This window comes from Coregonus lavaretus (assembly GCF_964263955.1).
Source record: "Coregonus lavaretus genome assembly, chromosome: 15".
NCBI classification, from domain to species: domain Eukaryota; kingdom Metazoa; phylum Chordata; class Actinopteri; order Salmoniformes; family Salmonidae; genus Coregonus; species Coregonus lavaretus.
This window is the reverse complement of record NC_140002.1, coordinates 23,585,367-23,610,224: the sequence shown is the minus strand read 5'-3', so window position 1 is coordinate 23,610,224 and position 24,858 is coordinate 23,585,367. Positions and strand designations below refer to the sequence as shown.

Here is a 24,858-nt window from a genome sequence, read left to right as displayed (position 1 = left end):
GGAGAACGAGGAGGACGAGGAGGACGAGGAGAACGAGGAGGACGAGGAGGAGAACGAGGAGGAGGGGGAGGAGGAGGAAGGGGAGGAAGAGGAAGAGGAAGAGGAAGACAAGAAGGTGCTCAAAGAGGACCGAATCTGACAAATGAGATCCGCGCAACACTGGTTGACCACATTGTCAACCACGGCCTGACGCTGAGGGAGGCTGGACTGCGAGTACAGCCAAATCTAAGCCGATATACAGTGGCAAGTGTGATGAGAACATTTCGACTGGAAAATAGGTATTGTAAAAATATCATCATATCAAAAACATCTGCACGGTTTCAGTAACTGCTTACAGTACTATATTCTATGCACTATCAGCACTTCTGTTACCTTTTCCTGTGAAATTACTGTACTATTGTATACTGTTTTTTTTTCTACATAGGATTGAGGGTCAGGGACGACAAGGGGGAAGGCCTCCTATGTTCACAGAACAGCAAGAGAGGGAGATAGTAAACATGGTTTTGGCCAACAATGCTATAACACTCAAGCAGCTCCAAGCTAACATTGTCAATAACCACGCCATTTTCAACGATATCCATCAGGTCTCAACATCAACACTGGCACGCATCCTAAAAAAAAAACATATTCAAATGAAGCAAATTTATCGAGTGCCTTTCGAGCGCAATTCCGAAAGGGTGAAACGACTGCGGCATGATTATGCAGAGGTATGTATTCACTTTAGCAGTGTGATCTTGCATACTGTCTCATAATATTTTACTGTACTGTAATATGCATACTAGATCTACACTGAACTACACAATTTTGCCTGACACTGTTTTTCAGAGAGTTTTACGAATGGATGGAGAGGAGATCCAGCATGAGTTCATTTACGTAGATGAGGCTGGGTTCAACCTGACGAGAACACGAAGGAGGGGAAGAAACATCATTGGCCACAGGGCTATAGTCAATGTCCCAGGGCAACGTGGGGGTAATATAACACTCTGTGCAGCCATTACACAGAATGGGGTCCTCCACCGCCATGCCCATATGGGCCCTTACAACACAGCACTCATACTTACATTGTTGGACCAATTGCACAACATAACAGCTGCAAATCAAATCGATCATATGCAATACATTGTTGTCTGAGACAATGTGTCTTTCCACCGCTCTGCTCTGGTTCAGAACTGGTTTCAGCAACAGCCACATTTCACCGTCCTATATCTTCCACCATACTCTCCATTCCTCAACCCTATAGAATAGTTTTTCTCGGCATGGCGGTGGAAGGTATATGATCTCCGTCTCCAGGCTGAGGTACCCCTCATCCAAGCCATGGAGGAAGCCTGTGACCAGATGGAGGTAGCAGCAATGCAAGGATGGATTCGTCATTCAAGACGTTTCTTTCCAAGGTGTCTTGCTAATGACAACATTGCCTGCGATGTTGATGAAATTCTCTGGCCAGATCCAGCTAGGCGAAGAGACAATGTCTAGTTATTTTTTTTTATTTTTTTTGAACTTACAATACGTAAAGTGACGTTTGGTTACAGTATTATGAATCTCCATGTCAACATTTTGGGCGTGTTGAGAAATAAATGAGTTTCTTCAGTCTGCAACATTGGTCTTGTGTAGTGTTTGGTGAATTTACATTATATTTGTACTTTGTTGAGAGTAGCCTACTCTAATCATAGGGAAGTAGAAGTGCTAAAAGTGTTTTAGGTTTATCACAGCAGAGTGTAACTCGTGCAAACAGAGTATAGTAATGTGAAACGTGTGTGTTTCATATGGTAACAAAGTGTGGTTTTTAAAAAGAAGTGCATAGTTTTTACAAGAGTTTTTAATTTTGCAAAGGATCTGTAGTGTTTTGCTAATTGGGTGTGTGGTTGTGCTAATTGTGTGTAGTGTTTTGAAAACACGGGCCCTGTTTTGAAAATCGTGCTTAAGCAATCAAAAAAAACTGTAAGTTCTCTGTGATTCCAGGTTAAATTGGCTAACCATCAGTGCTGTGCCAATCTCAGAATAAGGACCATGCTGTTGTTGGCATTTCCTTAGACTACGGATGGTGGGCCAAGCCCAGAAAGGAAAAGTCGTCACACCAAAATGGTATTTAAGTACGTACTTGGAGAAACATTAGGAAAACAATGAATTTGGGCCTCGTTTGAAACATAAACAAATGTGCCAAAAGCTGCCTCATGTCGGACCCCCAAGAGTTGTAAAACTATTACGAACATTTCCATCACCACAACAACTGCTTGAGAAATACTTGAAAGGGATTGAAAGCTGAAACTAATTGTAACATTGAATAAATTCAAATCTTTGTGTCTAGTCATCCAACTCCAATTGGGGGTCTGAGATGTCAAATGTTGTAAAGCCAGTCAACAGGAAGCAGGCTTGTTTCTGTCTGTCTGAACAGGACCGCTGATCATGTTCTCTGCCAGAATTGGACCCTGGGTGCAATGTGGAGGCTCAGATTAACACTGATCCTACCACCAATGATGGAGCCTTGGTGTGTGTGTGTGTGTGTGTGTGTGTGTGTGTGTGTGTGTGTGTGTGTGTGTGTGTGTGTGTGTGTATGTGTGTGTGTGTGTGTGTGTGTGTGTGTGTGTGTGTGTGTGTGTGTGTGTGTGTGTGTGCGTGTGTGTGTGTTTGTGTATATGTGAGTGTGTGTGTGTGCATGCTAGTGCGTGCGTTCTAACACTGCAGAGCCCAGTGTGAGTGTTTCTGAACGTTTGCACCGCACTTGGTGGTGTCACACCCTGATCTGTTTCACCTGTCTTGTGCTTGTCTCCACCCCCCACCAGGTGTCTCCCATTTGTCCCCATTATCTCCTGTGTATTTATACCTGCGCTTTCTGTTTGTCTGTTGCCAGTTCGTCTTGTCTTGTCAGGTCTTACGAGTGTGTTTTCCCGTTTCTCATGTTTTTGTTTTCTAGTTTTCCCGGTTGTGACCATTCTGCCTGCCCTGAGTCTGCCTGCCTATGATCTGATTACGAACCTCTGCCTGTCCTCGGCCTGCCCTTTGCCTGCCCCCGCGTTATAATAAATGATCTGAGAACTGTACTTTCCGCCTCCTGTGTCTGCATCTGTGTAATATCCTGAGTCGTGATAGTACGAACTGGCCATGACTGACCCAGCAGACTCGGTCCAGCTCCGCAACGCTGTCTCCTCCCAAGGAGCCGCCATTGGAAGACACGAGGAGTTACTTCAAAACCTTATGGAAGGACTCCAGCCCTTGGCGGGATGCCATGACCACGCTTTCACTGTGTTGCTGGAGCAATTCCGCGGATTATCTACCAGGCAGCAAGCCAAACAGTAACCCCCCAGACTCTCAGTAACCCCGCTACCAGCGGCGCTTCTCCCCAGCCTACCCTGGCTTCCCGAGAACCCTGTTTATCTCCTCCAGAGCGCTACGCTGGAGATCCAGGAATATGCCAGGTGTTTCTCTCCCAGTGCTCTCTCATCTTCGAGCTGCAGCCCTCTTAGTTTCCCTCGGATCGCTCGAAGATAGCATTCCTGATAACGTTGATGTCCGGGAGGGCACTCGCCTGGGCTACGGCGGTGTGGGAGCAACAATCCACCGTTTGCCTCAGTCTGGATGACTTCTTGGTGGCGGTTAGAAAGGTGTTTCATTCTCCGTTGTCCAGGAGAGAGGCTGCTAGGAAGCTGATTCAACTGCATCAAGACTCCCGTAGTGTGGCAGGTTACACGGTGGATTTTCGCACTTTGGCCGCCAAAGATGCCTGGAACCCGGAAACTCTGTTCGACACGTTCCTTTATGGATTATCGGAGGTGGTTAAAGACAAGCTCACAGCCTGGGAGCTTCCCATGGATCTCAACTCTCTCATAGCCTTGACCATACGGATCGATGGGCGGCTACGGGAACGTAGGAGAGAGAGGAGGTCTGTTCCCGGTCACACTCGCTCATCCACGGCTCCCACCTCGCCTCCGAGGAATCCCGGAAGTTCCCAAAGTCTACATTACCGGGAGAATCCGATGTCACCCGAGTTCCCTTGGGAATCACCGAGGGCTGTCGACTCATCACCTCCGGAGCCCATGCAACTGGGCAGGGCTAGATTGTCTCCTGTTGAATGCATGCACAGACTGAGCACCAAGAGCTGTCTGTATTGTGGTACTATAGGACATCACGTATCTACCTGTCCATTAAAAGGAGGCTCATCAGTAGGTACGAGTATGCTGGAGAGCCGTACGGGGAGTTTCCAATCTCCCATTACTCGTACCCCTATTCATGCCATCCTGCCGTCCAAATCTCTCTGGGTGCTTATTGACTCTGGGGCCGACAAGAGTTTTATGGACACTACCCTGGTGTCGGAGCTGGGTATCTCCACACAACCCCTCTCCCTTCCCATGGACGTCACTGTGCTGGATGGGCGCTCTATTGGCAGAGTTACCCACAATACGGCTCCTATCAACCTGCGAGTGTTGGGTAATCACAGTGAGTCTATGCAGTTCATACTCATCGAATCTCCTTATGTATCCGTGGTTTTGGAGTTTTCATGGCTCCAGAGGCACAATCCCCTCATCGACTGGGCTGCTGGATCTATCATGGGTTGGAGCCCAATCTGCCACGCGCATTGTCTAAAGTCAGCGCAACCTGCCCCGGAACGTCTTTCTGCGGGCTTGGGAAAGGCCTCGGATCTCTCCGCCATTCCCGCGGAGTACCAGGACCTCCAGGAGGTTTTCAACAAGGCTTGTGCCACATCTATCCCTCTGAATCAACCCTACAATTGCGCTATCGACCTTCTCCTGGGCACAACACTGCCTCGGGGGCAGATTTATACCCTGTCGGGTCCGGAGACCAAGACGATTGAAAGGTACATTGAGGACTCTCTTGCTGCAGGGAGTATTCGTCCATCTGCCTCCCCTGCCGGAGCCGGGTTCTTCTTTGTGGAGAAGAAGGACAAAACCCTGCGTCCATGTATCGATTACCGGGGCCTTAATGATATTACGGTTTAAAAAAGTTACCCGCTACCACTCATCTCCTTCGTCTTTTGAGACAATCCAGGGGCTACCATCTTCTCGAAGTTGGACCTTCGGAATGCCTACCATCTGGTTCAGATACGGGAAGGAGACAAATGGAAGACAGCCTTTAACATGGCTAGCGGGCACTACAAGTACCTTGTCATGCCATTTGGACTGACCAACGCTTCCGCAGTGTTCCAGGTCTTGGTCAACGATGTGCTCCATGACATGTTGAACCGGTTCGTGTTTGTCTACCTCGACGACATCCTTGTTTTTTCCCGTTCAGCTCAAGAGCACGTCCTCCACGTTCGACAGGTCCTCCACCGTCTCCTGGAGAACCAGCTTTTCGTTAAAGCTGAGAAATGTGAATTCTATCGCTCCACCATCTCCTTCCTAGGATATGTCATCGCTGCAGGAAATATTCAGATAAGGTGGTGAGAGCGGTGGTGGATTGGCCTAAACCCACATCCAGAGTGCAGCTGCAAAGTTTTCTGGGGTTTGCTCATTTTTACTGCCGCTTCATCTGGGGTTACAGCACCCTGGCTTCCCCCTTCTCAGCACTCACCTCTCCCAAGTTTCCTTTCACGTGGTCTCCAGCAGCTGAATGGGCGTTCTCATACCTCAAGTACCAATTCATTACAGCTCCCATCTTAATCCATCCGGACCCGTCCTGTCAGTTCGTTGTGGAGGTCTACGCCTCGGACGTCGGTGTGGGGGCCATCCTGTCCCAGCGTTCTGCCAAGGACCAAAAGCTGCATTCCTACGCCTTCCTTTCCCATCGTTTTAACCCCGCTGAGAGGAACTATGACATGGGAAATCGAGAGCTACTCGCGGTTAAGATGGCATTGGAGGAGTGGAGGCACTGGTTAGAGGGGGTGGAACATCCATTCTTAGTGTGGCCTGACTATAAGTACCTGGAATATCTCTGCACCGCCAAGCGCCTCAACTCAAGGCAGGCTCGATGGGCCCTGTTATTCACTCGTTTTAATTTCACTATCTCCTACCGCCCTGGTTCCAAGAATGTGAAACCTGATGCGCTCTCACGCCTTTATTGCCCCACTGCTACACCTTCTGACCCCGAGACGATCCTCCCTACCTCCTGTCTGGTGGCTGCACTCATTTACATTTACATTTACATCATTTAGCAGACGCTCTTATCCAGAGCGACTTACACATTTTTTTTATGGGGGGTGGGGGAAGAAGGATTACTTTATACTATTCTAGGTATTCCTTAAAGAGGTAGGGTTTCAAGTGTCTCCGGAAGGTGGTCAGTGACTCCGCTGTCCTGGCATTGTGGGGGAGCTTGTTCCACCATTGGGGTACCAGAGCAGCGAATAGCTTTGACTGGGCTGAGCAGGAACTGTGCTTCCGTAGAGGTAGGGGAGCTAGCAGGCCAGAGGTGGATGAACGTAGTGCCCTCGTTTGGGTGTAGGGTCTGATCAGAGCCTGAATGTAAGGAGGTGCCGTTCCCCTCACAGCTCCGTAGACAAGCACCATGGTCTTGTAGTAGATGCAAGACTCAACTGGAAGCCAGTGGAGTGTGCGGAGGAGCGGGGTGACATGAGAGAACTTGGGAAGGTTGAACACCAGACGGGCTGCAGCGCTCTGGATGAGTTGTAGGGGTTTAATGGCACAGGCAGGGAGCCCAGCCAACAGTGAGTTGCAGTAATCCAGACGGGAGATGACAAGTGCCTGGATTAGGATCTGTGCCGCTTTCTGTGTAAGGTAGGGTCGTACTCTGCGAATGTTGTAGAGCATGAACCTGCAGGATCGGGTCACCGCTTTGATGTTAGCGGAGAACGACAGGGTGTTGTCCAGGGTCACGCCAAGGTTCTTTGCACTCTAGGAGGAGGACACAATGGAGTTGTCAACCATGATGGCGAGATCATGGAGCGGGCAGTCCTTCCCCGGGAGGAAGAACAGCTCCGTCTTGCCGAGGTTCAGCTTGAGGTGGTGATCCGACATCCACACTGATATGTCTGCCAGACATGCAGAGATGCGATTCGCCACCTGGTTATCAGAAGGGGGAAAGGAGAAAATTAATTGTGTGTTGTCTGCGTAGCAATGATAGGAGAGACCATGTGAGGATATGACAGAGCCAAGTGACTTGGTGTATAGAGAGAATAGGACACCAGTGGTGAGAGCACGTGGTGTGGAGACAGATTCTCGCCACACCACCTGGTAGGAGCGACCTGTCATGTAGGACGCAATCCAAGAGTGAGCAGCGCCGGAGATGCCCAACTCGGAGAGGGTGGCGAGGAGGATCTGATGGTTCACAGTATCAAAGGCAGCGGATAGGTCTAGAAGGATAAGAGCAGAGGAGAGAGAGTTAGCTTTAGCAGTGCGGAGAGCCTCTGTGACACAGAGAAGATCAGTCTCAGTTGAATGACCAGTCTTGAAACCTGACTGGTTTGGATCAAGATGGTCATTCTGAGAGAGATAGCAGGAGAGTTGGCTAGAGACGGCACGCTCAAGAGTTTTGGAGAGAAAAGAAAGAAGGGATACTGGTCTGTAGTTGTTGACATCGGAGGGATCGAGTGTAGGTTTTTTGAGGAGGGGTGCAACTCTCGCTCTCTTGAAGACGGAAGGGACATAGCCAGCGGTCAAGGATGAGTTGATGAGCGAGGTGAGGTAAGGGAGAAGGTCTCCGGAAATGGTCTGGAGAAGAGAGGAGGGGATAGGGTCAAGTGGGCAGGTTGTTGGGCGGTCGGCCATCACAAGTCGCAAAATTACATCTGGAGAGAGAGGGGAGAAAGAAGTCAAAGCATAGGGTAGGGCAGTGTGAGCAGGACCAGCGATGTCATTTGACTTAATAAATGAGGATCGGATGTCGTCAACCTTCTTTTCAAAATGGTTGACGAAGTCATCCACAGAGAGGGAGGAGGGAGGGGGAGGAGGCGGAGGATTCAGCAGGGAGGAGAAGGTGGCAAAGAGCTTCCTAGGGTTAGAGGCAGAGGCTTGACATTTAGAGTGGTAGAAAGTGGCTTTAGCAGCGGAAACAGAGGAAGAGAATGTAGAGAGGAGGACAGGTCCGCAGTGAGTCTAGTTTTCCTCCATTTCCGCTCGGCTGCCCGGAGCCCTCTTCTGTGAGCTCGCAATGAGTCGTCAAGCCACGGAGCAGGAGGGGAGGACCGAGCCGGCCGGGAGGATAGGGGACATAGAGAGTCAAAAGATGCAGAAATGGAGGAGAGAAGGGTTGAGGAGGCATAATCAGGAGATTGGAGGGAGAAGGATTTAGCAGAGGGAAGAGATGATAGGATGGAAGAGGAGAGAGTAGCGGGAGAGAGAGAGCGAAGGTTGCGACGGCACATTACCATCTGAGTAGGGGCAGAGTGAGTAGTGTTGGAGGAGAGCGAGAGAGAAAAGGATACAAAGTAGTGGTCGGAGACTTGGAGGGGAGTTGCAGTGAGATTAGTTGAAGAACAGCATCTAGTAAAGATGAGGTCAAGCGTATTGCCTGCCTTGTGAGTAGGGGGGGACGGTGAGAGGGTTAGGTCAAAAGAGGAAAGGAGTGGAAAGAAGGAGGCAGAGATAAATTAGTCAAAGGCAGACATAGGGAGGTTAAAGTCACCCAGAACTGTGAGAGGTGAGCCATCCTCAGGAAAGGAACTTATCAAGGCGTCAAGCTCATTGATAAACTCTCCAAGGGAACCTGGAGGGCGATAAATGACAAGGATGTTAAGCTTGAATGGGCTAGTGACTGTGACAGCATGGAATTCAAATGAGGAGATAGACAGATGGGTCAGGGGAAAAAGAGAGAGTGTCCACTTGGGAGAGATGAGGATTCCTGTGCCACCGCTGCACTGACCAGAAGCTCTCGGGGTATGCGAGAACACATGGTCAGATGAGGAAAGAGCAGTAGGAGTGGCAGAGTTTTCTGTGGTAATCCATGTTTACGTCAGCGCCATGAAGTCGAGGGACTGGAGGGTAGTATAGGCTGAGATGAACACTGCCTTGTTGGCCGCAGAACGGCAGTTCCAGAGGCTGCCGGAGACCTGGAACTCCACGTGGGTCGTGCGCGCAGGGACCACCAGATTAGAGTGGCAGCAGCCATGCGGTGTGAAGCGTTTGTATGGCCTGTGCAGAGTGGAGAGAACAGGGTTAGACAGACACATAGTTGACAGGCTACAGAAAAAGGCTACAATAATGCAAAGGAGATCGGAATGAAACTAACTAAACATCTGGGAAAGCGAGAGAGCGGGGCCTCCTTCACTTACGTTTCACTGAAACACTCAAATATAACTCTCCCAACTTCCACTTTAGAACTTATAATTGTTTTAAACTACAGCGACTCTAACCTAGTTTATTCAGCTAGCTAACTTGGTGCAGTATTCTTCCGTGAAAACCGTCCAGGGCACCAAATCCTATGACGCCATAGCCAACTAGCATGCCAGCCTCATCTGTGTTATAGAAAGCCGGGTCCGTAAGGCTGGACCCCAGGGGGGGCCCGGCTAACCGGATGTTTGTCCCGGACTCTGCCCATTCTCCAGTCCTTGGCTTTCATCCAACAACGTTATTAGTGGCCCACCATGGTTCCTTATGTCTCCGAGTTTGTCACCGCCTGCACTGTGTGTGCGCAGAATAACACTCTGCGGCAAGCTTCGGCTGGCCTCCTTCAACCACTCCCTGTTCCTAGTCCCATATATCCCTGGACTTTGTCACTGGTCTCCCTCCGTCAGATGGCAACACCACTATCCTTACGGTGGTGGATAGGTTTTCCAAAGCAGACAATTTCATTCCCATTCCCAAGTTACCCTCAGCCCAAGGAGACGGCCCAGCTCATGGAGTAGGACGTCTTCCGGATGCATGGTCTCTGATCGCGGTCCTCAGTTCTCGTCCCGGTTCGGGAAGGCGTTCTGCACCCTCATTGGGTCGTCGGCCAGCCTGTCCTCCAGTTTTCATCCCCAGTCTAACAGCCAGTCGGAGCAAGCCAATCAGGACCTGAAGACGGCTCTTCGTTGCCTCGTCTAAGCCAACCCCACCACCTGGAGCCAGAACTCGTGTGGGTGGAATATGCCCGCAACACCCTTCCCTGCTCGGCCATTGGTCTTTCGCCCTTCGAGTGTTCCTTGAGATATCAGCCCCCGCTCTTCCTTGAGCAAGAAGAAGATGTCAGCATTCCCTATGCCAAGATGTTCATCCGCCGCTGTCGCCGTACCTGGAAGAGAGCCTGGTCCGCTCTTCTCAAGACCACCTCCAGGTATCGGCGACAGGCGGACCGCCACCGGACCCTGCTCCCCGCTATCGTCTCTGGCAGAGGGTATGGCTGTACACTCGGGATCTGTCCCTCCGGGTGAAGTCCCGTAAACTTTCCCCCCTTTTTATCGGCCCTTTCCCCATCTCTAAAATCCTTAGCCCCTCTGCTGTTTGTCTTCTGTTGCCCCGCACCCTCCGTATACATCCCACTTTTCATGTGTCTAGGATTAAACCAGTCTCTTAGCCCTTTGTCTTCTGTTTCCCGTTTTCCTGTTTCTCAAGTTTTTGGTTTCTAGTTTTCCCGGTTCTGACCATTCTGCCTACCCTGACCCTGAGCATGCCTGCCGTCCTGTACCTGCCTGACTCTGACCTGATTACGATCCTCTGCCTGTCCTCGACCTGCCCCTGTGTTATAATAAATGATCTGAGAACTGCACTATCCACCTCCTGTGTCTGCATCTGGGTCACATCCTGAGTCGTGATAGGTGGTGGTCTATGTTACTGTGTGCTTTTGTGTTTAACTGGTGTTGCTCTTATCACCTCAGTATCTGCCAGCAGGGCACACGTGCCATCAGAGTGATATGATCTCTGTTCAACCATCACTCTGGAGTTGGGCTGGTAAGAGAATCCTGCCCCTTCAGTCTCCCCCATTGCTCCCTCTAACCTCTATCTCCCCCATTCTCTATCTATACTGCAGCGAGGGCCCCTTGGCTCAGCCTGTTTGTGTGAGGGAGGGAGGGAGGGAGGGAGAGTAGATGTTTGCTCTGGCAACAGGATGTGAGAATGGCTTAAGAGCAGAGAGAAAAATGCACAGATGAGTGTAACAAATGTGCTGTGGGGGAATATTTAGAGATGTTAGAATAAGGCTATTCCTTCCACTCATTGCTAATGTTTTAATTTGTGTGGACATACGGTGGTGAGAAACTATCAAGACAGTTGTGTCCACCCCATCATCAAAGAGAAGTTAACATAATTGTATGGATTACTGCTGATGATATGTGTTCAAACAAGTACCACAAAAGCAATGGCCCAACATTCATACCAATCTATCCCACAATCTTTATGCAAACACAAACAAATGCACTGTCACATTTATCAATATGTAGGGCTAGATTCAACAGGCATTTTTCGATTGAGCCAACATATGCTATGTTTACCTTGAATGCAGCCTCTGCAAACGCGGGAACGTTGCCTTTAAATTTCAATTGTATTATAGCGCGGATCTTCCACGGTCCAGATTGAATCTAGGCCCTAAAGTCATGAGGAGGAAAATCGTCAGTTCCTCACAATTCCGTGCACATCTAGCTGAAATGGATGAAAAACAACTGTGCATGGTCAAAAGTGACAATGTTACAATCCACTGATCGCCACACAATAAAGTAACATGCAGCTTTCATGCAAAGCACATGTTGTCTCTATGTTGTTTGTGTTTCCAGGGTAAGATGGATCTGCTACATGGCCCATTCTAAAAGCTGATATGGATAAAAAACATCAGTGGTCAAAGGTGACAATACAAACCTCTGAGCATCATGCACTAAGTTTGACAAAGTTGCATGCAGCGTTATTGTGTTTGTTGTCGTTATGTTATTTGTGTTGCCAGGGTAAGATATGTCTGCTATGTGGTCTGTCAGCTCAAAAGCACGAAATACTTCCTCTTTGAACTCCTCTAATGAAAATAAGAAGGAAGTGTGGGGAGAATACTCAGTCTATTTCCCTATCCCGTGGTTTAACTCACCGTCCATAACATATTTATCTTCGTGTCTAAGAGAGGAATAAGTGTGTAAATTAATTGTTGCAGTGTGTGTGTGTGTGTGTGTGTGTGTGTGTGTGTGTGTGTGTGTGTATGCAAGTGTGCATGCATGTTTATGTATGTGCATGGGCAGGGATGAGATGGGCAAAAGTTACAAAATACAATTACAAAATAAAATTACAAAATACCATAAAGATCAATGTATCAAAATAAACTACTAAATACTTCTATTTTGAAATGTATTTAATTAAAATACATGTATATTGTATTTTAAAATACAGAAATACATTTGCAAGTAGCCGGCCTGAACAGCAACAACATTCTCAGTAACGGTTACAAATGTTGAATTGCAAAGCACACTGGATATTACTATTGGCCTTGTTTTGGGTCGAAGCTCATTAGAGTAATACTCAACATAATAATAATAATAATAATATGCCATTTAGCAGACGCTTTTATCCAAAGCGACTTACAGTCATGCGTGCATAAATTTTTGTGTATGGGTGGTCCCGGGGATCAAACCCACTACCTTGGCGTTACAAGCGCCGTGCTCTACCAGCTGAGCTACAGATGCTTTGCAATTGTTCATTTTTACATATACAGTACATTTACATTTAGTTCATTTAGCAGACACTCTTGACCCAAGTTGGATGCTATTTCCTTTTCAGGCCAGCATGACCCTAGGGGGAAATGTTTTTTATTTTGTTTTACTCTCTCACTTCCACTCCCTCGCTCTCACACACACTGGAGGAGGAGGGTGTTCACAAATTGCATGCAGACTTTCTGCATCAAGTGTCAGCCCTGCGAAAGGAACTTCTCTCTTTCCTTAGAGCGCTCTCTCTCTGGTGGACTTGGTGGACGGACTGACTGACTGACTAACTCGCAGGAGCTTTTCACCCCGATGGATCCAGAGAGGAGTGAGTGACTAGCAGAGGTGCAGAGGTTTTTCAGGGGGAGAACAGGACACATGGAATATGGCTCATACTGTGAAAACCCCACTGCGGAGGTCCTTCAGTGAGCACGTGAAAGTCTCTACCAACAAGGCTTGGGATGTATTCTGGAAGAGTGCTAGGGAGAAAAGGCTTTGGGGTAAGTGATGGACTCTTTCTCACACGTTGACCAAGTGTTTGAAGTATGTGACCATCTGTTAACTTGTTGACTCAAACTTTGTGTAGTAAATGATTTACTGGCTTGACTGTTATGTTTACAAATCCATCAGTAATTGCATTGACGTGACAGTTGTCTGTCTCACACAGTCTAGCCCATAAATCCCTTACCAAATCATTTCACTTTCACCAAACTGACACTCCACTCACCTCACAGCTGTATCATGTTAAACCTCTCACCGTTTCAAGCTCCATCTCCAGTCCTACATACCAGAGAGTTATTTTCCCATGATTGTGTGTCTATCAAAACCAGAGGAGGTTGGTGGGAGGAGCTTAGGATGATGGGCTCATTGTAATGGCTGGAATGGAATCAATGGAACAGCATCAGACACATCAAACATATGGAAACCACGTTTGACTCTGTTACATTTGATCCATTCCAGCCATTATAACGAGCCCGTCCCCCTACAGTTCCTCCCACCAGCCTCCTCTGATCAAAACATGCTCTAGATTAGAATTATAATAATGAAAAAAAGCTCCAGTGTGTAGCTCAGTGCCCTGCAGAGGGGTCAGTCGCCCCTAGCCTCTGGTGGGCTGTCAGTGGGGGGAGCTGGAGACCTGCTGAGATTATCTGGATTCCACTGTGGGCTTTATGAATTTCAGGGCCCGTGCATTACGAGTGTGTGCCATGTGTGTCCATTCACTATGCTTTCACTCACACGTGCACGTATGGAAGTATGCACACACACACACATTGCAGCACAGTCTTATGAGCTATACAATCCTTTTCAACACATGCACACACACGCACACATGCGAGCACGTGCACACACATTCATCAAGCTGTCAGTCCTCTAGAAGCTTCTGCTGGTTGGTGTCATCTCTGAGGTGTCGTTCAAAATCTGCCTCTCCGTGTGTAGCTACATCTCTGTTTTCAACTTTTGAATATGCATCAGATTCAAAGTATGTATCTGATGATGACAGCGGTGTCTTCAGGCTTAGAGATAATACATGGAACCAGCTGTGACATTCATATTCATGTCCTCTCAACATGTGTGTTGGATTAATAACTCCACATAGTGATGTTGGTTAGTTGAGCTCACCCATTGGCTGGAAATAATTACACAATGCTAGTTAGCTGTGGCCGAGTCCAAATCATTAGGGAACTTGGAATGGCACAGACACCAGGAAGCAGCTTCTAGCCAGCTCTAACGGCAAAAAGGCCCCCCAAGGGATTTTATGAGCAAAGCAGCCTCTCTCTCTCTCTCTCTCTCTCTCTCTCTCTCTCTCTCTCTCTCTCTAACTCTCTCTCTCTAACTCTCTAACTCTCTAACTCTCTAACTCTCTAACTCTCTCTCTCTCTCTCTCTCTCTCTCTCTCTCTCTCTCTCTCTCTCTCTCTCTGCCCTACTGCAGGGAGGATCTGCTCTCCGGCATACATCACAAACCTCTCCTAATATTTACACCCGCACTAAACGTTGTCATAACTCACGCCAAATATGGTGTTCCATTCAAACGCTGCAACTCACATCCAAACAGTACCTCTGCCAGATGTAGCCCCAATCAAAGGTATGGAGACACGGTTTCCAAAGCACCGTTCAACTACTGGGTGCAAATAGGCGATCAGTCACATGTGATACTGCAAGCGAGGCAGGCGTCATTCCACCGAGTCGCCACGGAGCTTCTCACAACCCTGAGACAAGGAAAATAGTGTGGAACAGTGGAGAAAGGAGCAGGCCTCGTAGGGTGGATAAACGTCTGGCTGTAGGAAGGCAGGGTGGATGGTGGATGGTGGATGATGAATGGTGAATGGTGGACGGTGGACGTTGGATGATGGATAGTGAATGGTGGACGGTGGATGGTGATGTGTGAGGCCATGTGCTCTATCTGCTTTCTGTCAGAGAGGCAGATTCAGATTCAGATTGTTTAATAGTCACATGTACAGGGTTGCAGGTGTGAGGGCCAACTGGAGAAGCACAGAGCTGGAACTCGATATTTCAGAGTTCTACAGATGCTTTGTAATTGTTCATTTTTACATATACAGTACATTTACATTTAGTTCATTTAGCAGACACTCTTGACCCAAGTTGGATGCTATTTCCTTTTCAGGCCAGCATGACCCTAGGGGGAATTTATTTTTATTTTGTTTTACTCTCTCACTTCCACTCCCTCGCTCTCACACACACTGGAGGTGGAAGTTGTTCACAGTACATCTATCTCTCTGTTATTGTATCTCTCACATTCCTATTTTTCCATCTCTTTTTCTGTCTTTCTCTAATTTGGTCTTCTTACTTCCTCTCAATTGACCGTTTTATCTTCAGGATCTCTCTATTTTGTTCTTCAGATCCTCTTTCTAAAGATAAAACTCATATCTCTATCCTATTTCACTCTATTCTTTCGGGTAACTGTCCCACATTTCGGTTTCTCTTTCTCTCAAACTAAGCCTCTCTTTCTTCTCTTTCCTCTTATTCGTTCCTCTGACAGAAGCATAGAGCAGATTGCCAGAGTCTATGGCAGGCTCCAGATATCTAGTCCTCTCCCCCGCTCTGAGCTGCCTGCTTGCCTGCCCGCCTCCCTGGGTCTCATCAGCAGTATTACCTCACTCTGAGCACCAGGGCCATGTGCTCTGCTCTCCTCTCTGCCTGTTACTGCCACACTGTGCTCAAATGACAGACTCAGTGGGGTGCTGTAGTGAGTGTGTGTGCATGTGGATGTGATCTTGCATATCAGTGTGTGTGTTCACAATCACATATGACATACTCTGGGGTACTGTAGTGTGTTTGGGGGATGGGGGAGAAGTGTAGGGCCTAAGGTGTGTAGTATATAGGAGAAAGAGAAAGGAGTGGTAGTGTGTATGGGGGGGTCCGAGGAGTCCTATTCTGATGCAGAGCAGGTCTGTGTGAGCCGTAAGATTACAGTGAGAAAGCCTTACCAGATGTGGCAATGCAGAAAGAAACTGGAAAAAAGTAAAGGAAGTGACATCGTATTAGAAGTTTCTCTTGGCTTTAACAACAGCAAAGAGAATATGTGAAAAATCTATGACCTATTTAGAGATAGTTTCTCCACCGGACGCCTTCTTGTGGATTCCATGAATATTTTAGTTTAAGGCTTCCAAATAATTTTATCAGATATTGTTTGATTCCAAAACATTTGAGCTGGATAAAATGCCTCCTCTTCAAACCACTTCAAGCAAAAACATCTGTTATGAGTATTCTCGCAGAGGAAAATGGTACATCTCTCCAGACTATTCCAAAAGAACATTGCCTGCTAAGATATTAGATTTGACCAATGCGTTTTCTACACAGCTCTTATTACATTTACAGCCGAAATGTTAGGTTAGGAACTAACAGATATTCTGATTTCTGGACTTTTGCATTCTGACCCTATCCTCTGTCATACGTTGTTGTGCCATCCATTGTTCTAGACCAGGTCCAATCCAGTGATCAGGCCTGCATATGATCCAAAACCCATCATACTGTGACACTTTCTGTATTCTGAAAGTTCTATATCTTTAAAATCTGATTGCTGACATGCAAAACATTTTGGGGCTGTATCAACAGCGGACTAATGAAACAAATAACAAAATATAGTTTGAGTGGTATTGTCCTTTAGCAATGAAGTAAGGTACAGTGGAAGTTTATGCAGGAGGGCTTTATAAACAAAAATAATGCAATGCATCGATCTACGAGACTTCAGAGAGAGCCAGCCTATGTCCTGATACAGAATGCAGTGATGTGTACTGAACCTATCGCTCGTAATAAAGCATAGTGTGCTATGATAAACTGCATCCAATGGCTTCAATACAGTGGCAGCTGCATTCATATAGACAATATCGCCATAGTCTATAACCAGTATGAATTACGACTGAAGAATTTGTTTTCTGCTATTTAACCTCTACGGGATTCTTGTCCCGTATACGGGACGGTTCAGCTAACGTGCGCTAATGTGATTATCATGACTGTTGTAAGTAACAGCACATTTTCCAGGACAAATTCTTGTTAATCTAACTGCACTGTCGATTTTTACAGTAGCTATTACAGTGAAAAAATACCATGCTATTGTTTGAGGAGAGTGCACAACAACAAAAACGTATCATGGCAACTGGTTTGATACATTCACCTCTGAAGGTAAATAATGTACTTACATTCAGTAATCTTGCTCTGATTTGTCATCCTGAGGGTCCCATAGATAAAATGTAGCATAGTTTTGTTTGATAAAATCCATTTTTATATTCAAATGTAGGAACTGGGTTCTACAGTTTGAACCCTTGCTGTCTCTGGCTCCACACCCACCCCGCCCGGCCATCTAGATGTGTGAAAGTTAGTGTATAAGCTAATGATCCATCATGTATGACATTCCTGGGAGTGTGTAAACTTACATTTTGTAATACTATATAATTTTTGTATGTTCTCTATAGTTATGTACTTGAAAATGCATCAATTGACCAATTCGGCACATCTAGTGGCCAAAATCTAAATTGCGCCTAAACTGCAATATTATATTGTTGTCTTTCTCTTGCATTTCAAAGATGATGGAACAAAAAACTAAATAGAAAATGCATGTTTTTTTGTTTGTATTATCGTTTACCAGATCTAATGTGTTATACTCCCCTACATCAATTTCAAATTTCCACAAACGTCAAAGTGTTTCCTTTCAAATTGTATCAAGAATATGCTTATCCTTACTTCAGGTCTTGAGCTACAGGCAGTTAGATTTGGGTATGTCATTTTCAGAGAAAATTGAAAAAAAAGGGTCCGATCCTTAAGAGGTTAATGAAAGGCATGACCTATTCCTATAAAATAAGTCAATTTTAATTCTTACTTTCTTAACTTACTCATCAACATGCTCATCAACATGCTCCTCACACCAAGCAAGTGGTGTGTGTCACCAGTCCGGTCCGGCCTGTTCCTGATTCCCGCACAAGGCCAGTGGGGTGTGTTCCCAGTACGGTCAGGCCCGTTCCTGCTCCCCGCACTAAGCCTGTGGTGCGCGTCGTCAGCCCGGTCCGGCATGTTCCTGCTCCCCGCACCAAGCCAGTGGTGCGCGTCGTCAGCCCGGTCCGGCCTGTTCCTGCTCCCCGCACCAAGCCAGTGGTGTGCATCGCCAGACTGGTCCGGCCTGTTCCTGCTCCCCGCACCAAGACAGTGGTGCGCGTCGTCAGCCCGGTCCGGTCCGTTCCTGCTCCCCGCACCAAGCCAGTGGTGCGCGTCGTCAGCCCGGTCCGGCCCGTTCCTGCTCCCCGCACCAAGCCAGTGGTGCGCGTTGTCAGCCCGGTCCGGCCCGTTCCTGCTCCCCGCACCAAGCCAATGGTGCGCGTCGTCAGCCCGGTCTGGCCCGTTCCTGCTCCCCAAACCAAGCCAATGGTGCGCGTCGTCAGCCCGGTCCGGCCCGTTCCTGCTCCCCGCACCAAGCCAGTGGTGCGCGTCGTCAGTCCGGCACGGTCCGTGCCTGTTCCACCGGTGCCTTGTCCGGCACCGGTCAGCTGCTCCACGCCGGAGCCAGAGCTATCCGCTCCACCGGTGTTCAGTCCAGCTCCGGCCAGCGGGGCCGGTCCAGACCAGGGGCGCTACGGGGGGGTAGAGATAGAGTGGTGGTCACGCCCGGAGCCGGATCCGCCTCCGAGGCGGAATGCCCACCCGGCCCCTCCCCTGTTGTGTTTGGTTGGCGCGGTCGCAGTCCGCGCCTTTGGGGGGGGGGGGGGGTACTGTCACGCCCTGGCTCTGGGGACTATTAAATGTTGAGCCAGGGTGTGGATTTTCCTTGTTTAGTTTTCTATGTTTTTCATTCTAGTTCGTGTATTTCTATGTTGGCCAGGGTGGTTCCCAATCAGAGACAGCTGTAGCTCGTTGTCTCTGATTGGGTACCATACTTATGCAGCCTGTTGGCACATGTTTATTGTGGGATATTGTTCCGGAAGGTTTGTGTTCAACCCAGGACTTCACGTATCGTTTGTTTTGTTGTTTTGGTTCGTGTTGTGTACTGAAATAAAAGAATGTACGCATATCACGCTGCGCCTTGGTCCGCTTCATCATGTAACGATCGTGACATGGCTGAACAAAGTTCTCAGTTGCCTGGACTCATTTAGCTAATTATGCAGTCTGTTGTCAATACCTTAAACCATTTCACATGGTAAAACACAATTTGCAGATCTCACTTAGACTTTTCAGCAAAACTATAAACACATTCTCATTCTCAAAACACATTCTGCACTCTAATGCACATGTCATCCATACTGGTAAACACAAGTGGCAACAATCGAATACAAATAGAGAACACATGTCATTGATTGAACACAAACACTCAAAATTGATTTAACCTGTTTCAAATGATGCGACACAACCAATATACGCCAGTTCAGAGAGCAAACGGGTTGTTGAAGGTGGGAAGGAGAAAGTCTGAGAATGGATAGAAGAAACAATGTGAGAGGACGAGGACGAGTGCGTATGCGAGGTGGGCGATGAGGAGGAGGAGGGCAAGAAAGAGGAAGAGGAGGACGAAGAGGAAGACAAAGAGTGGAAATATCTGATGAAATTCGAGCAACAGTCATAGACCATGAGTACCTTTTGAGCACAACTCACCAAGGGTGAAAGAACTGCGAGCTCAGTATGTGCAAGTTCAGTATGTGCAAGTAAGTGTACATTCAGAAACATTTACTGTAATCCAGATTGTCTACAGTACTAACACATACTATGTGAATGACATTACAGTAAATTACATTACTCTTCAGTACATACAATGTATGTGAATCAGAAGTGCATACAGTAGGCCTAATTTTACTCTACAGTATAGCACTGTCTCTGTACGACTTACAAAATCCTACATACAGTATATTGTATTTCTACACAGACAATATTTGACTTGGAATCCTTAGACAGACCCCATGAGTTCATCTTTGTTGATGAAGCAGGCTTCAATCTAACAAAGAGGAGAAGGAGAGGCCCAAACATGATTGGACAGCGGGCCATTGTTGAAGTCCCTGGTCAACGAGGTGGCAATGTCACAATCTGTGCTGCTATCAGCAACCATGGTGTTCTACATCACCATGTTACAATTGGGCCATATAACACCCAGCACCTTCTAAGATTTATTGCCAATCTAATATATATTTTATTTGAGCAGCATGTTCAAGAGCAGCAGGGTCAAGAGCTAAATGAGAATCCCATTCCCACCTATGTGATAGTGTGGCACAATGTCAGTTTCCACCGAGCTGCTCAGGTAAGGGAATGGTTTAACATCAATGGGCAGTTTATGAACTTGTACCTCCCTCCATACTCGCCTTTCCTGAATCCGAGTTTTTCTCCTCTTGGAGATGGAAAGTGTATGATAGACAACCCTACACCAGAGTAAATCTGCTGCAAGCCATGGATTTACCCTGTGGTGATATAGGTGAGGAATCATGTCAGGGCTGGATACGGCACACAAGAGGCTTCTTCCCCCGTTGCCTCAGGAGGGACAATATTGCTTGTGATGTCGACGAAGTGCTCTGGCCTGACCCAGCCCAAAGACAAGAAGAAGCACATTGATCACATGTTTACTCCTTTGATTTTTGTCCCTTTTAGTATTGTATACTGTAGTACAGTGCATTGTAGGCAGTATACTGTACAATGGACAAATTGTATGGTCCTGAACATTGTGCTTTCCATTTGTTAACAGTACTGACTGCTCAATAGATTTTGACTGGTTGCAGGTTCATATCAACAAAGAACAAGAATTACAATATCACAGAGACAAAGGACAAGTTTGTGAGATGCAGGGTACAGTACCGTAAAAATAGGGGTACAAGGAGGAGGAAGAACAAAAAACAAAATTGCAAAGAGCAAAGCAGAGTAGTAATTTCTGATCAATTTTGAGCTACTATGATAGAACATGTTTTCGTTCATCAAAAGACAATGACGGAAAAATATGAAATTTGTTTTGAGATTAAAAATGTACTTCTCCCTGAGAACTGTATGTTTTGAACAATGTGTTTTCTATTTTTCGGTGTATTGTTTACTGACTGCTTGAGAGTGTATATCATTTTGATAACTTTGTTTATGATTTGAGAGCAATGTTTGATTTTGAACACAGGTAAAACTGTTTTGAGGCAAATGTTTCATTTTTTGCGAGAGGAGTCAGAGGTTTTGTAAATAGTGCTTGAAGATGAGGTTTTGTGTTTAATGTTTTCAGGAAATGGAGCAAGGTTTCAGAAATTGTGTTTTAGCAATTGAGAAAAACTGTAATACACATATAAGTGCATTTTTCCCAATACTTTTGGTCCCCTAAAATGGGGGGACTGTGTTGTAATTTCTAAACGGTTCACCCGATATGGATGAAAATACCCTCAAATTAAAGCTGACATGCTGCACTTGAACCTCATAGTCATTGTATCATAGAGAGAGAGAGAGAGAGAGAGAGAGAGAGAGAGAGAGAGAGAGAGAGAGAGAGAGAGAGAGAGAGAGAGAGAGGGGAGAGAATAAGGTGAAAGTTTGAGGATGGAAAGTCAGCAATGCAAGCAGCAGTTTCACTCCACTCAGTATTCTGCATTGTATCTGACTTTGTGCGAGTGGACTGGTTGGCAAGCCATTCCTGTTGTTAAAGAACCTTGTCAAGTCAAGTGTCCCGCCTGCGTCAAAGCGCCAAAAGCCTCATGGCCCTAAAAGGATACCGTTTACAGCCAGCCTGCCTGCTGTACTGTAGATCAGCAGGGAGAGGTGGAGAGATGATGCAGGGATGGACACAGCGACAGAGAGGTGTAGGAGAACAGAGGCTCCTCTTCATCCCAGGCCAACACACAGAAGTATGGCTGCCAGGAGGAGATGGAGACACACTGGGAAAATAACACAAGTGGGCCAACACACACAGACACATGACACAGAGACAATGTTTCACTCACCTCCGATGAACTCTCTCTCTCCACTGGTTCCACTGGTGTCATTGCAGTGTGGAGCAGTGGAGGCTGGTGGGAGGATGTATAGGAGGAAGGGCTCATTTTAATGGATGGAATGGAGTTTCCATATATTCGATGTGTTTGATGCCGTTCCATTTATACCATTCCAGCCATTACAATGAGCCCGTCCTCCTATAGCTCCTCCCACCAGCCTCCTCTGCTGTGGAGACAATAAGCAGATGTCCTGGGGGTAGAGAGACATTCATCTGTTACTTTATTGGCCCTATCTTTAGGTAACAATATTAATGAGCAGACATGAGTTAATGGGACTCAGATGTACACTAGTGGATGAGTCATCCTCATCATTCCTGCGGGATCTCTCTTTCTCTTCCATCCTCATAACACTGGGTTTGAAGAAAAAATAAGTTTGACGCACTTAGTCAGTGGGTCTGTTTGTGTTTGTTTGTCCCACTTCCAGGGGCAGAGAGGATACACATGTCCTCCACAGAAGCTAAATAATGAGTCAGCTGGCTCGCTGCTGAAGGACACCAAACAAATGGCATGCTGGGTAATGTGTTTGTTATTCGTTGGGAGGGCCAGCTCAGTCTTGTGTGATTGGGATCATGGAAGCGAGGCAGAAAGGCACTGAAAAGTCTCGGCTCATTTAGGAGAAAATAATATTTTCTCTTCTCTCTCCAATGGTACCACTGAAGTTATTCATCTTCTCGATAACCTTTTCGAACAGTATTTCTTTAGTTATCCACCCATATCTATGATTCTTCCAAAGCTTTGTCTTCTTACCTCCGCACTCCCCGTTCTTCATTCAAAACAACCCCATCACATACCCAAACCCCTCCCTCGCACCATCACAGACAAATAGATCGATTGGTTAGCTGGTTGGGTGCCTAATTTTTTCCCTGATTGATTAATGGAGGGTTGAAAAAGTGTAGGATCGAAGGCTGTGTGCTGTTCTGGACTCCTGGAACACTCCTCTTGTCCCGGGCTGTGAAGAGACGGTCGATACTAGGCCCTCTCAGCCATGGCAGGCCCAGCCACTGCCAGACACATTGTTGGAGGCATTACTATGCAAATGATTTGGTCTGGTCACTTTGCCTCACTCATTAGTCCTGATTGATAACCCCACTCCTGGGATTCTTCTCTCTTTGGCACAGCTCTCCAGTGGCCAACTATTGGACACACTGTTTGAAGGTGTAATTTATCCAAGGATACATTTGCCTGTTCAAGCATTTGTCTGCTTAAACTGAATTAACAAACACTATTATATGAATGACCTCCTATTACTCAGGCCTGATGAGACTCAGTCAGTTAGGTAGTAATGTGTGTCTAGCCCTTGACTTGAACTTTTACATAAGGGGACGTTTTGATGGAATGATGCACTGTCATATTAAAGGTCCAATGCAGCCGTTTTTATCTCAATATCAACTCATTTCTGGGTAACAATGAAGTACCTTACTGTGATTGTTTTCAATTCACCTGATAAACTCTCAACCCCTCTGGTGGAATTTTCTAAACAACGCATAATAATTGCAATATTGTATACTACCCTCATAAAGTAAATTTCGGTTTCAAAATGATAGGTCCTACAAACACATGCTTAGTACTGTTAGAAAGGTAAGAACTGTGGGATTCTGAAAAAGGTGTCAGAAACAATGTGACTACAGAGCCAGAAATACAGCAGGCCCAAAAACACTGAAGTGTATAGCTGTTTTCATTTTTCCTCTTACATGAATGATATACATATGAGGAGAAGTCTCTACCTATCCATTGATGTAAATATATCCCCTGTCTGATTCCCAGTTCCTCCACTAGATAGCAATTACGTGACATCTTTTGGCCACTTCAAACAAGTTGCGTCTGGTTTGGGTAGTGAGTCACTGTGCCAAAATGTCTGAACGGATTTTCAAGCCTGACATCTTAAAATGACCTTAGCAATCAGGGCTTTCAAGTTAAAAAAATAAGACACAGACAGGTGAGGAAACTTCAGACTTAACGCCGCATGTGGCGGATTCATACAAGGTAATGTGGCCAGTATGAAAAATGTATGCACTCACTAACTGTAAGTCGCTCTGGATAAGAGCGTCTGCTAAATGACTAAAATGTAAATGTAAATGTAAAGGTATGCATTGCTTTACAATGACCATCAGGGTGTTCTCTTTCCATGCATACTAAATGTGTGCACTTTTGGTGGGGGAGGGGGGGGATAGTTTAACAGGTTAAAATGGTCAAAAAGAAAAAAAAATAGCTTCTTTGCTAGGACTGTCTGGGAGTGGTCTGAGTGGGGAGGGGAAAACAGAAAATGTAGTGTTATTGGCAAAAAGGTTTGGAGCATGCGGTCTTTTCAAACAGGTCTTACTCTAAAAGGGCATTATCATAATTTTCACACTTTCACAGTATTATTCCAACCTCATAGTGTGGAAATATACATAAAACACAGGAAAATCACATTTTTGTCTGCACAGGGCCTTTAATGAATCCTGTAGCAGTGTTGCAAAATAATGTTTTGCAATAGTTTCATATCTTGAGTCCCAAGTCATGAGTGATGAGGAAACGGTTTGATGCTGCAGTTTGATACTACGATATCTATTATAGTGTAGTCTGGGGACATAAATACATGACAGAAACAACATCTCAATGGCTATGCCACAGTCCGTTGTTGAAGTAATGAAATACAGAGCACCGCACAGAGCACCCCACAGAGCACCGCACAGAGCACCCCACAGAGCACCCCACAGAGCACCGCACAGAGCACCCCACAGAGCACCCCACAGAGCACCGCACAGAGCACCGCACAGAGCACCGCACTGAGCAGAATAGACTCAGAGCCATGACAGATTTTGGAGTGGAGCAGACTGAAGTTTCAAGGTGAGTAGGGGTTTATAGAGCTCATTCCACATCATTGTTTCCATTATAGTTAATATGGCCCTAGAGAACACTCATTCCTCACTCTGGGGAGCCACACGCA

General features: G+C 46.6%; 1 protein-coding gene across 1 annotated transcript in view; it reads left to right on the top strand.

Moving 5' to 3' along the window:
* Nucleotides 1-12,878: 12,878 nt before the first annotated feature.
* LOC311143193 (rho GTPase-activating protein 7-like) overlaps nt 12,879-24,858 on the top strand; it is a gene marked incomplete at its 5' end in the record, with an annotated part of 73,857 nt that continues 61,877 nt past the window's right edge. Inside the window, one exon of the mRNA XM_084178979.1 lies at nt 12,879-12,993. Coding sequence (XP_084035105.1) covers nt 12,879-12,993 — 115 coding nt within the window. The remainder of the gene's footprint in view (nt 12,994-24,858) is intronic.